The sequence below is a fragment of the Amblyomma mixtum genome, chromosome 2 (genome assembly GCF_055824585.1).
Source record: "Amblyomma mixtum isolate Tamu chromosome 2, ASM5582458v1, whole genome shotgun sequence".
NCBI lineage: Eukaryota > Metazoa > Arthropoda > Arachnida > Ixodida > Ixodidae > Amblyomma > Amblyomma mixtum.
The window spans coordinates 252,523,635-252,537,582 of NC_143013.1; the positions used below are offsets into that span (position 1 = coordinate 252,523,635).

Consider the following 13,948-nt stretch of genomic DNA (forward strand, 5'->3'; position numbering starts at 1 on the left):
CCCTTGAAAGTATTACCGACATGTTGTTTGCCAAGTATTATGTCCAAGTTATGGTCTAAGCTGTGTTCTATTATGTCTTTTTTTGCTATCTGTTTGATCACTTATAAAGAAATGGTCAACTCCAAAACTAGGAACCAAGCTTACTTTACATACTAATCTAAAGGGGGGGGGGGGGGGGGCACATACGTAGGAATTTACTTCGCTTTGATTGCTATTTGGGGCAATAGCGGTGGCTCAGTGGTTATGGCGCTCGGCTGCTCACCCAAAAGACGCGGGCTCGATCCCGGCCACGGCGGTGGAATTTCAATGGAGGCCAAATTCTAGAGGCCCGTGTACTGAGCGATGGTGTCCGAAATTTCCGGAGCCCTTCACTACGGCGTCCTTCATAGCTTTAGTTGCTTTGGGACGTTAAACCTCCATAAACGAAACCAAACCAAACCAAACCAAATTAAACTAAACCATTCTTTTAGCTTCCAATCAATGTGAAGGCACATATGTCCCTCCTGCTTTTCCAAAACAAACAAGATACGTAAAAAAAAAAGAGTCCACACCCACGGGTTTATCTGCTTTATATATATGTTTGCATCGTTCAACGCAAATACCACAGCGCAGGACGAAACGCAAGGTACGTGCAGGTCGGCGAGCTCTGAATTTTTCAGTGTTTCCTCTCCGGGTAGCCAGTGGTCCGAACCAGAGCTTGTTTGCAAACGCGGCGTTCAGTCACGTACGGGGATTCGCGGTAGCCTGCCGCGCATTCGCCTCACGAGCCAATAGAGAACAATTCTATTCGGACAACCTAGCCAGCAGCAGGCGCGGACGACAGAGGAGGACTAGCCCACAGAACGCCCCTCGCGGAAGGACCAGGTCTTCAGCGCAGCACGGATATCGAGCGAGCCGCAAGCATTTGGCCGTGCCAGGTGGGGGGGGGGCAACGTTGTTCAAGTCGCCAGCGCACTGAACAAACAAACAAATAAAAAGGAACCAAAATTACATAGCGCCCCAATCGAAGACAGCCCGGAAGAAAGTTGAGGGGAAGGAGACAAACCGAGATGAAACAAAGTCCGCGTATGACTGCCCACGTAGGTGAGGTGGGTGCGTGCACGCTTAATGTGGCTATTAAAGCGTTAGCTCCAATACTCGCATTACTCAAGGTCGCGTTAGTATGGAACAAAAGGTCATTCAAGCGGGACCAGTGGGTGGTACCACTGGTGCACAGACTGTAGACCACCTAATTAGCGTAGAATGTTGGGAGTGGTATCAAACTATTCAGCGCGTTACGGAGCATAAGATTATTAGTCGAATCAAAGCGTAGCATATCATAGAAATTCTCACCGACGATCTTTGGTTCCCCAAACTGTGACTTCATGAAACTTTGAACATCAATTACGGGCAGACTAATTTACCTAGTACATTCGAAGGGTTGTCAAACGATTTATCTTCTTGCGCTCTATACGTTGACATAAAAAAAATTACGAGGAACTTTAGTGGCTAAAGTGGTGAAAGGCGAAAGCCTGAGAGCTGCCTTCTGCTACGCGATTGTTCACTGCACATTTTGTTGGTGCACTAATTAACTGCCAATTAATGACGCTTAAGCTTCGCCTTTAGGAGTGGAACGCGACAGCGTGTTGTAGCGTTGCCACGGAGACCAAGGAACGCCGTCACCCGTTCGGCGCGATGCGTTGCCCTTTGAACGCAACGCTTTTTGAGAAAAGGAAATGGGACTGTAATTCTCTGTCATCTCGGTGGACACCTTAGCCGCACCGCACAGAAAGGGAGGAAGTGTGAGTGAAAGAAGAGGGGCCGTAATGAAGAAAATGAAAATTGTATTTGAGGAAACGAAATTACGCATTAACTGTCTCACATATCTCAGTAGACACTAGTCGAAAATTGTATTTGAGGAAAGGAAGTTGCGCAGTAACTGTCTCATATATTTCGGTGGACACCCCTCAAAATTCGCGCGCGGTGACGTCACGACAATTTGGACCAATCTGAAACGCAGACAAATACACCTTGCTCGTTGGTAAATTGGTTTTTGAGGAAAGGAAATGTATCTGTCTCTCATATCTCGGTAGACACCTAAACCTCGCCGTAACCGGAAGAGAGGAAGATGGCAGGGAACGAAGACACCGTATTCACTAGACGCACCTTTGTTCATTCCAAACCATCGAGCTGGTTAAATGTGTCCGATGACTTGGTTGAACTGAAAAAATTTTAACCTGCTGTGTCAGTGCAAGTGTTGCTGACAAGTTTTGCTTCTTTGTACCCGTTGTGAAAATGCAATAAAGAAAAAAAAGCTGGCATGGCGGAGTGGTAGCGTGCTCGACTCGCACTCCGGAGACCGGGGTTCGATTCCCAAGCTCGGCCAATTTCTTACTCGATTTTATTTATCTGGTCTGACTAGAAAGGTTAATTCGACTAATTGGTTGAGTAAGCAATTAACTAAACTCAGTAAAACTTTCTTGGAGCATCACTCTACGATCCCTTTAATTGGTTGCTTGGTTAGTAGCCAAAGTACAATTGGCTCCGTTTGAAATTCGCGCACTGTGACGTCACGACCTTTTCGACCAATTGAAAAGCGTGACATTTCTGTCGACACCTCCTGCTTACAACGATGGGGCATTAAAGGCTTCCGCCTTAAAAAAACAGATATCCGGATATAACGAAAAATGTTTACCGGATATAGTGAAGATGGTAATGACGCATTATTTCTTCGATATTGCTAACGCTCGGTACTCATACGCTGCCTCAGCGGTTTGAGAATTTTTTTCGCGGTGAGAAATTACGCCAAAGGCAGGATAGCGAAGGAAGCGGTGCGCATACTGCAGGCAACCAAGAACGACGATGGCAGCAAACAAGTGAGAATCAAGTGGTTTCCGGCGCACGCGGGCGAGGCGTCAGACCGCAACGCCAACCACAACGAGACGGCACACGCCGAGGCGCGCGCGCTAACGGACCGCGCCTCGGGCGACTGGCCGCTGTGGTTCAGCACCAAGGACCGAATGACCGAATACAACGAAATAACCAAGGCGTTCCGCCTAGCTCGCAGAACCCTTCCACCCCCTTGCTCGGGGCTCAGTCGAGAGCAAGCCGTTTTATTCAGACAGCTACAGACGGGCTCGCTACCCAGCCCGTCGCTGTTGCACAGAATGTATCCCGAGACGCACCCGAGAGACAAATGCCGAGTCTGCCGAACGGAGACGGCCGGCTTCGCACACATTCTGTGGAATTGCAGCAAGTACCATGAAGAAGCTAGGATCCCGCTGCGACTGGAAGCAGCCGCGGGGAGCGACAAACAAAAGGAACAACTTTGGGCCGTCCAGCAGGTCAACGAGGCGCTGGCCCTGCAGGGATCCAGTGAGCCGGCAATGGTGAGCGGGGACCCAGGCCGCGCGGCCGGCGCCCAGTGGACGACGTAGGCCCCGTCCGGAGCGCGTGCGCGCGAGCGCGCGTTCTACTGCTGGCCCCAAATAAACGTTTTAACAATCCAACAATCGCGGGAGCATGGAAACACTATTGAAGCTGGCACTTCCTATTCTTAAAGGTAGTAACCTAGAACCTCATAAGGCACAGCTTAGAGAATCTCACGCAGGATGATCTCCCGCAGATTCTATCGTGTGTGTGTATAGTTCATGCACATGCAAGGCACCTTTGGGAAAACGTGGCCTCTATCCAAAATACATTAGGTAAGCAGATATACAACAGTGGATTATCGGTTACGCAGTCTGTAGCGATGAAGGCACGACGCTCTAATGATGCAAAAGAACAAGATGAAGAGGAGAGTTCAAAGAAACGAGGCTAACGTTGTGCACGAAACAAATGGCAGAGCCTACAACGGTAAACGTCTCGTCCCTGTGCACTTTCCCGTTTCCCTTGTTCTTGTATATCATTAAAGGCCCCCATTTACCGCTCATCGATACATGTCAAGTGATGGCCCACGATTAGGAGATAATGGTTTCAGAATGCTATTACTACGAGAAAGCAGTGACGGCAGTGTAAAGCTGCCATCGGCTATCTCAGTACTTTTTGTTTCTATTAACCAAACTTCGTCACAGAAATTTCTACGCGATGCCACGATTCTTTACTGAATCAAGACGAAGAATAGGACAGCTGTTGCGCTGAAAAGGCCCAGCACTGTCTAAAGTAGGCCACCTTTCACGTGAACCGAGCTGCTACCAGAGCCTATGACATATACAGTAATCCCGGACTATCGGATGGCAGAAACCAGATTTTACATTCCACTATCTGAGGCTACACAGAACTACAAAACCGGTACGACAGCCGCAGCAGACTCACCGGTCAAAACTGAGACCTAAGCGAAGGGGCGTATTTAATTTTGATACCGAAAACACCTGTGGTTCATTGAGTAGCATTACGCTTCGCCGAAACCTTAAAGCAACGTCTGTACTAGACTGCCATCTGTCTGTTAAGCGTTCTATTGATCTGTCTGTCGCACAAATCACCGAAAGAGGATGTAGAGGACATTTTCTCTGTTGTGAGAAAATGAAAAGAAAGAAAGAAAGAAAGAGAGAGAGAAAAGAAGAAAGAAAGAAAGAAAGAAAGAGAGAAAGAAGGAAAGAAGGAAAGAAAGAGAAAAATATAGAAAGAAAGAAAGAAAGAGAAAAAGAAAGCGACAAAGAAAGAAATAAAGAAACGAAGAAAGAAAGAAAGAAAGAAAGAAAGAAGGAAAGAAAGAAAGAAAGAAAGAAAGAAAGAAAGAAAGAAAGAAAGAAAGAAAGAAGGAAAGAAAGAAAGAAAGGAAGACTGGCCTTTCGCAGAGCCTGAGGGTCCAGGAGGCGATGATCCATAGGGAGACCATGAAGACGAGGAGCACCGTGCCGGGGCAGATGGTCATCAGGGTCTTGAGCACGAAGCGCGTGTTGAAGTTGATGCGGTTGAGGGCGCCAATGGAGCGCGACGAGGCGTCCGTGAACAGCTTCGAGTGGAGCAACATCACCCGGCAGATGAGGTACAGTCGCAGGAACATGGGCAGCGACAGCGTCACGTCGACGGGCACGTCGCGCGACCGCACCCGGTTGCCGTGGTTGGCCAGCTTGGTGGTCCACGTGAAGCGCTGGTCCCCCGGCACAGGGTGCACAGCGCACACGCACAGCTCGGCCAGGATCTGCGCCACCCGGCGCGGAGTCATGGCGATGCGCCAGTCGTCCGCGCAGTTGTCGATCATGAACAGCTGCGAACAGAGAGGCGAAGAAGGCTTAGCACTATGCGAAGGGCTTGAGGAACGTCTAACAATGACTGGATGCATGCAAGCTAGTTTTAGTGTCACTGACGCTCGAAGATGCTGAGCAACCCTGAACATAGGAGACGTGGACACTAGGACAAGTGTCAACAAGTTCTTAAGTAGTCGAGGGTTCGACGACATACAATCTGGTCAGGAATCATGGCTTGATGAGATTCACTGGTCACTGACCATGGTCAAACACAAATGACGTTTCGGGAGTGCTACGGCTCCCTTGTTCACAATGAGCTCATTGTGAACAAGGGAGCCGTAGCACTCCCGAAATGTCATTTGTGTTTGACCATGGTCAGTGACCAGTGAATCTCATTAAGTTCTGAAGTGTTTGTGTCTCGTGGTTCCTGTGTCCATGCCTACCGTGTTGAAGGTTGCCAAAAATCTTCAAGCGGAGGAACACTTTATGGACTGGTACTCAACACTGCCAAAGAAAAAAGGACGTGAGTTTGAAAACGGGAGGCGATGATTTCGTAATAAAATGAGTCAAATGAGGACATAATGCTTATGTTCACGCGCTCGCGACCTGACGAACACGTCACAACACGGGTCTAAAGGGGTAAGCCTCGAACACGTAATGCAACGTTCACGTAGACACGTCCTAGTAAACACGTCATGGAGAAGCCTTAACACGAGTCGCACATGCTTGCATGGGCACACGTGAACGGTAGGGTGATTACCGGCTAGTTAACCATGCGTACGGCGAGACAAGCTGCACAGAATAGCAACGAAACAGCCCGAATAGAGAAACTCGATGTCTGGGCTTTCTGATGCTTGACATTTATGCAGCCTACGAGAGCTGTGGTGTTATAAGAAAACTGGAGGATGAGTATGAGCACATGAGAGAATTATTTTGTGTTTTGAGATGTGCTCGGCCGTGCCATCGAGCGTGAACTGCGCAACACAGCGGAGCCCGGAGTACAGTGAGAGCGGAGCTACAACGCACGTTCGTGCACATTCTGCCTACCTTTTGTTTTAGCGCTAGTAGACAAAACTTAACACAAACGGTGTTATCCATATTTCATGGTCGAGCGTAGCTTTATCTCGTCTATGAAGGACACATCGAACAGTGGTCATTCAGCAGAAAAGTGCTGCGTTAATTGGCTCTGAAATTTTCGAGCATTTAAAAGAAATGTTTTTTATTTATTTTATTTATTTGGTCATACTGTTAACCCTCAAATGAGGGTCGTTACAGGGAGGGAACAAAAACAAATACATAAATGATCAATCATGAGTCAGAGTTCAAAATTTGTACACCATTTCTGCGCATGAAGGCACCAGCGCATGAAGGCGACAGAAGCGTGTCGGGTCCACCAGCCTCTCTTAGAAGACAGCTGCTTAACGTAAAATAAAGTACAGTCTTCGTATAAAGTCCGAGCCCCCTTGGTTCGCAGCTGAGCCTTGTTGTGGAGCCCGTACACGGCACTCCTCTTACTCGAAAGTCCGGGACAGACAGAACGACAGATTTTTCAACCTGCAGGAGATCTGGAACTCTTCGAGGTATAATACCAGCCTCACTGCAAGGCCCAGCAATAACTCTGGTGGCCTGGCAGTTTTATGCCGACGCTGTACGGTAAACGCGACGTTAGGCACGACCGCTGGCCAAGTCGGCTCACTTCCAAATCGAATCAACCAGCTTGGGGAGCAGCGCGGAAACGTGGTCCGGCTGATGGATGGAATTTCTCAATCGAACCGGGCTCGCGTCGGAAATTTGAGACGCGCTGGAGTGAACCCAATAAAACGGGGTTGAGTTAAACACTGAGCCGAGCAATACTAGTCTAAACTCAAACCACGCGCACTGGCTGTGCACAATTTGATCACTTTAGCTAACAGGATAAAAAGGAAGTATTGGCAGCATTCGGCCCTGGCCTTTCTAGCAAAGCGAGTGTTTAGATCAGGGAGCATAAATAATGTAATATTTATTACAAGGTGGTGCAAAAATTAAAGTACAAAAATGTGATAAGAAAGTTTGCTAGCAATAAGGTGGTCGTAGCTAGAATGAGTACAGATAACTGGAGAATCTTTATCTTGCATATGACTTAAGTCCGATTATCGCGAAGATGATGGATGGATATAAGAGAGTGCACACAAGAATGGTCCCTGGAAAGCGCCCAGAGATACAGTCAAGAGTGAAAGTTTTCTCAAGCGGACTGTTGTTTCTTAACTATTGTTCCTTGGATTCAGAGATAACATCATTCAAACAACTAGGAATGCCTGCATCGACTTTTTCTTTATAACGGACGTATCTAATAAGTAAGAAAAAATCCGGTGAGAGTTGCAGAACCTCCCCGAAGGCACGTCCGCCCGCCCACCTAAAATACGGACAAACACGCGATCTCTCTTCCGGAGAGCGCTTTTCGATTCACGGCCAACCGGCGGAAAAATATGAAACCCGGAAACGCGTATCCTGCTGCTATGCAGCCTTTCAGGAAATGTCCTTCGTTCACATTTCGATATCGCATCCCCTGTATGTGCGTCGTTTTCATCTGAAGAGAGCGGGCTATTCTTCCGCACTTACCACGCGCGATGCGTCCTTAAGAATAAAAAAAAAGAAGCAAAAACAAAACAAACTTCGCGGCAGTACCACACGACGAATCAAAACACTTTCGCTGAATTCGAAGCGGTCTTTGTTTTGGGAAGGCGCATTCAAACCGCTTAACAAGGAAGAAATGACACACAGGAAACGGGGACGCAGCCTATCACGCACCGCAGGGCGCCGCGCGATAACAAAGGGAAAAAAGGAAGAAGAAAAATGGAAATAGGAAGGGAAGGGGGAGGAAGAGAAAAATTGAGCGGCAGCGGAAGAACTCGCCAAGCGCAGTGCTCGCCACGAATCTTTCCTTTGTTGGCACGCTACTGTGACGCGATTTACAAAATCATTAGGCAGATGAAAACCCCCTTTTTTTTGACGCTCCAGTGCCTTTCCTGCCTCAGCGCCTTCGCCTGCACTGAATAAAAGTGAAATAATAAAGCCGCTGGAGCTCCAAAACGGTTAATTATTCTGCGCTATCAGCGCGAGGCGCGGAGAATTGTTCGTTGTAGAGATATCGAGCGTGCTTTTCTGAATAGATTTAATTTATTTTGGAACCGTAGTTCAGTTTCTAGATTTCTGTTTTTTTTTTTTGCATTGAAAATGCTTGTGGTGAACTTGGAGAAAGGTAAGAGAAGGAAGACAAACTCAGCGTCCACTCAGCAGTGCTCACTAGAAGCTCTTGCTGCCCGATAGAAAAAAAAAAAAACATTTGATACGATCATTACACGGAAACGTGTGTACACGTGATCTCAAGTTCAAATTCGTGCGAAAGTTTTCGCCGGAATAGCAAGCAGCAAGCCACGCTAATCGAAACAAGCATAAAAAAAGAACAAAAGAAAAAAACAGTGTCGGCAGCAGTAACCAATCCGGTGCTGCGCCGTGTTTACGCCGAACAGTTGGAAAGTGTGCCCATTAAAAACACATTTACAGAACCCCTCAACAAACCCCAGAATTTTGCTATTTGCTGCTGCGTTGTGAACAAGCACTCGCAAAGAAGAGGAAGAGGAGAGCAACGAATGAAAACAAAACAAAACAAAGAAAACGACTGCGAATGCACCGACTCACTCGGCTTAAAGTTCCAGGCTTCCGCCGCTTGGTAGCGCTGGCGGCGGCGTTGGCGGCGCTCTTCGTAACAAGCGGGCCATTATACAAGAGCACACCCTATGCAAATTCCACCGAAACGCGCCGCTCTCAAACAATGAAAGATTGAGGCAACGACAAGCGGGTCGTTCCCGGTGACGTAGGTCGACGGTGAATAAAGGCCGGAAGAGGGATTTGCGGAGCAAAAGACGAGCAGGCGGGAGGCAGAGGAGGTCCGGACGGGACGGTTGCTATTGGGCGGCGTCGATCCTCATGTTTTAAACAGGGCCGCCCGCTGATCACAGGATGCCGATGCCTAATGGAGAACCCGAGGAACGCCGCGATCGTCGTCGCGTAACAAGCGGCTCGAACACAGGGGGAAAATTAAACGGCCATGCTTGGTTCCAAGAAAAGACAGCGGGGACTGGATATGGAAGCGTTGCAAAAAAAAAAAAAAGTAGGAGAACCGTTCAGGTAAAACATCAGCAGCAAAAACGCAGGAAATGAGAAGAAAAGAAACGATGAAAGAGTAGCGGTAGCAAGAAATTCGAAAAGGGCAAAAAAAAAAAAAGGATGGGAGAAAATTTTTTTTCCTTTGGCGACAAAGTGAGGACGAACGGCCTTGGCAGATCCAATTAGAATTTCGTCCCGAAGAGCACGAATCGAGCGCGGATAAGAGCTCTTTTGTGCTTTCAGTTTGTTTTATTATGTATTTATTTTTTCTCCGTACGACATATTGCATAGGAAAGAGGACCCCCAGCGCTTCCAAAAGAAGGCAGGTAGGTGAGGGGGCTGAAAAAAAAACTGCGGAGATGCCTGAAAACATATTAAAAAAAAAAGAGAGAACGGACATGAAAATCTGAAGAGCTATTCCTTTTTCTTCTTTTTATTTTTCAATGCTTTGGAGAAACTTGATAGCTTTCGCTTCCTTTCCCTTTCACTCTTGTCTTAGATTTCTTTTCGAACATTCCTACTTGGCCGGTATGCTTGTTTGGCCGCCACTGTGAACTCTCTTTTATGTTTTTGCTTTCTTTGTCTGCTGCGCGCCGAGAAACAAGAAGCAAAACTGAACCTCACCAGCCAGAAAACTGGGCAGCCCTAACAAGACACTGAGAAGAGAAATTTTTCGATCGGCCCCTTCTTTTTTTTCATTTCCTTCTTCTTGTCTCAAGAGTGCGTCCACGAGTGTTCGATAACTTGCTATTTCCTCGGGCGGTGGAGAAGTGAATGGATTTCCGGCCCGCACGTAAATAGAACGAAAGCAGAAAAAGAGACTCAGCTTCCGCATCTCATTGGCGAACGCTCTTTCCAATAAAAACTTCTGCGCGCGAATGCTTTAAGCCCTTTTTTTTTACTACTTTTTTTTTGTTGAGAAACATGAAAAGATACGACCAGTAAACCCGACCGCGAACTCAACGCTGTGTTTTCACAAAACCTCAAGATCGGAAAGAATATTCTTATCGTTAAATTATCATGTTGCTTTCCGACTTTAAAGGTGCTTACTTTACGGCACGAATTCCGATTTGCAGCGATAAAACTTTTCCGAGAGGAAGGAAGGTGGAAAGAGTAGCGCTAGTTGTAAGACAACTTGGATTCCGGAATTTGTATTTCGTTCTGAGGCAAGTGTGACGCACAAGAACGCGAAAATGAAAAGTTAAAATTCAGGTACCACGCGACAAACAGCGCCACCAACGTAAATATTTGCGCAGGGCGTTGAAGGCGGGAAACGCCTTTTCGCAAAGCTCTTCAACGCTCAACGAATCACGGTTTTCACTGTATTTGAGAAAGATTTTTCTGGAGAGAAAGACCATCGTAGGGAGACAGGATCTCGAAAGCTACGTTTTTTTTTTGTACAAGAAAGCATTACTATTTCAATAAGAGCAGTTTGTTTTTGTGGCCAGAAAAAAAGTGCAATATATTGAAAGTGAGGTGAACTTCTAATATTCTTTCACCTCCTACCGAATAAATTGATGCATTTAAATAAAACGACAGTAGTTAGTTTATTTGGCGAATAGTTTTTTTAAGCCTGAAATGCTTTTAGCTCCCGTTGTCGGCAGTGTGGTGACGTCACGCCGAGACCGAAATCCACTCATCCGGGCACTGAAACGAGAACATCCGGGCACCGTACGAGACTTAACGAGATTTAACGAGACTCTCTAAGCCCTCCTACGCGACCGGCATGCAAGCGCCGGTTGGTCTCCAAACGAGTCACAAAAAATAACTGCTGCCAGTGCCTTCTCATGTTTATCAAGATATGAGTCGGGCTGTGCGTTTGATAATGCACGGAATTATAATTTCCGATTTCTAATAACGCGTGCAAAAAGCACATAGATGCCACATCCGGGCACCGTACGAGATTTAACGAGACTTTATAAGCCCTCCTACAGGACCGGCATACAAGCGCCGGTAGCTTCGCGCAGAACGGGTGGTGGCGTTCCTCCCTTCCTGTATGGTGCGGTTCGGGTGTCCACCGAGATGACAGAGAATTACTGCGCCATTTCCTTTCCTCAAAAAGCGTTTCGTTCAAAGGGCAACGCATCGCGCCGAACGGGTGGTGACGTTCCTCCCTTCCTGTACGGTGCGGTTCGGGTGTCCACCGCGATGACAGAGAATTACTGCTCCATTTCCTGTCCTCAAAAAACGTTGCGTTCAAAGGGCAAGGCATCGCGCCGAACGGGTGGTGGCGTTCCTACCTTCCTGTAAGGTGCGGCTCGGGTGTCCACCGAGATGGCAGAGAATTACTGCGTAATTTCCTTTCCTCAAAAAGCGTCGCGTTCAAAGGACGAAGCATCACGCCGAACGGGTGGTGGTGTTCCGCGGACTACCTTGCAGCGCTACAACACGCTGTCGCGTTCCACTCCTAAAGGTGAAGCTTAAGCGTCACTGATTAGCAGTTTATTAGTATTTAGTCATTAATCAGTCATTACAAACTAATCAGTAATTTGTCATTACTTCGTCATGAATTATGTGTGACGTAATCCAGTGGTAACATCACCAGTGTCACATACGCAAAGTGGTGCTGAAAACGCTTTCGCCTCTACGCACTTCGGACAGTTTCGAACGCGCTGCACATACATTCTTGTCAGGCCTGCGTCTCGTCGTGTCCGCGTGCGCTTCGCATTATGCCCGTAAACATTTCATGCTTACTCTACTCTCGGTTACGGGAGAGGCAGAGATTTTTTTTTTTTATATCAGTGGAGGCAAGAGAAATTCCTAAAAATTTTTCTTCTGCTAGAGTAGCAACCTACGACTACTTTACTAAAACAAATAATGAGCACATATATACTGGGTGTTTCACATGCGATGCTCTGCAATTTTTAAAAACAGGCTTTTAGACGCCAGTGGAACGTGCGGGAGATGGCAGCAGTGGGCAGATTGAGCAGATTGCCGGTTCTTGCGACTATGATGCGAACCACAGTTGCGCCGGATTTTTTCGTATTGACAACGGACGTGCCGTATCTTTAGCGCAGCGTTCAAAACGTCAAAACCGTCGTCAGCTAAGCACAGCCTGAATTCAGCGAGTATGTCAGATTTTTTTTCTTACTTTCATTCATTCTACGTTTATATCTTCGCAACTGTTCTATATGTTCAGTATTTCATGCCATGTTGAACAGGCCTGTCTATGCAACATTGTATGTCAAAACATTTCTGGAAAGTTGTGGTGCATAATGAATTGTGTACACAAGCATTCTGTGCGCTCTGCTGTTCCCAATGTAACCACGGGAAAACGGGAACTTGTCAAGCTGCTTTACAGCAGCTTTTCTCTCACCTCCCCAACTTTTGTAAAAGAAACATGAAATAAACTGCATTTGTATTTGTATTTGTAGTTGTATGTGTGATTGGTCGGCTTTGTGGCTATCGCAATGCTGGCGGTCGACATGAAGCACAGCAGATTCGCCAGTTTATTTCGGCGCTTTATCTATCCGCGAGCTGCTTTGTTGAAAAGAGCTTTAATTAGCTTCAGTAAGTGCTTAACCAGTTTAGTGAAGCGTCAGGATACCAAATGGATCACCCTAGTAAGATGCGCGGTCGTGAGCGTGAGCGCACATAGCTCGATATCGCTGCTGTAAACGCTGTGAAATTTGGAACGGTGATCTTGGTTCGATCGAGTTGGTTCGATGGAAATAAACTACCCGCAAGCGCAAAGTTTTCCGAATTTTTTATGGCTATACGAGGAGATTCAAGAGTCAGTTGTAAGGAACTGTGTGTATAAAGAATGCATGTCAAGTGTTTTTTGCGCGAGCGTTTGAAATAGTAAAATAATCGCCAACTAAAACCATGACGATGTTCAGGCTTCTCCTTGCAGCGTCAAAGCGGTGCAGAGAAATTCAGTGATGACGTCACGAATCGACGGCCTTCAGAGTGATGCTGCTTGCACCCACAGTCGGTGATATCTTCGTGAAAGCTCGCAAACAGCGCTCCGAGTGCTTGTCTTAGATGGAGTTTAGTCTCTTCTTTAAGGCAAGCGTTACTGCGCTAGAAATCTGACCCCCCCCCCATTTTTGACGTCATCACGCAGCACCCTACCTGGCGCTCTGCTCTGCAGAAAAGAATGATCAACTTTGCAGTTTTAATTGGCAATTCCGTAACTATTTCAAATGCTAGCACAAAAAGACTACGCACGCTTTCTCTGGAAATTGCACTCCTTCAACCCTTTAAAGCTTGCCGATTTCTAGAATCTATTCAGTAGCACAATAATACTTCATGTCCTTTGCTAGTATAAAATTTATTTTGCTTCAAGAAAAAGTTCTCAAACTTGTTGCGTGTATGCTAATTTTCTCCAGACTTAAAATTATGTTTTAGTTTCGGTCATTAATAATAATTTGTTTCTTGTCAAAACCAGGGCGTCAAGTAACACAGAGCTTAAATTAACGTCTTTTGCTCGATCGTTCTCTTCTATTTTCTGCAATCACGCGTTGTAAAATGACCAAGATATGCTGCAGGGTCGATCGATATAATGAGCAAGCTGAAATCTGAGATAAGCCACATTTTTTACGGGACACGAAAAAAAATGCCAGCGACACAGCATAATGAAAAACACAAAAGTGGATTTAGTAATACGCAAAGTGCGTGGATTTCCAGCCACA

The 13,948-nt window shown here is 46.7% G+C and overlaps 1 protein-coding gene across 3 annotated transcripts in view; it reads right to left on the bottom strand.

Annotated features, from left to right (window-relative positions):
• Window positions 1-13,948, bottom strand: part of SK (small conductance calcium-activated potassium channel) — a 424,663-nt gene that overhangs the window by 70,492 nt on the left and 340,223 nt on the right. For all 3 annotated transcript variants that reach the window (XM_089573525.1, XM_089573527.1, XM_089573526.1), the window contains one exon: window positions 4,767-5,188. In XM_089573525.1, the coding sequence (XP_089429651.1) occupies window positions 4,767-5,188 (422 nt within the window). The remainder of the gene's footprint in view (window positions 1-4,766; window positions 5,189-13,948) is intronic.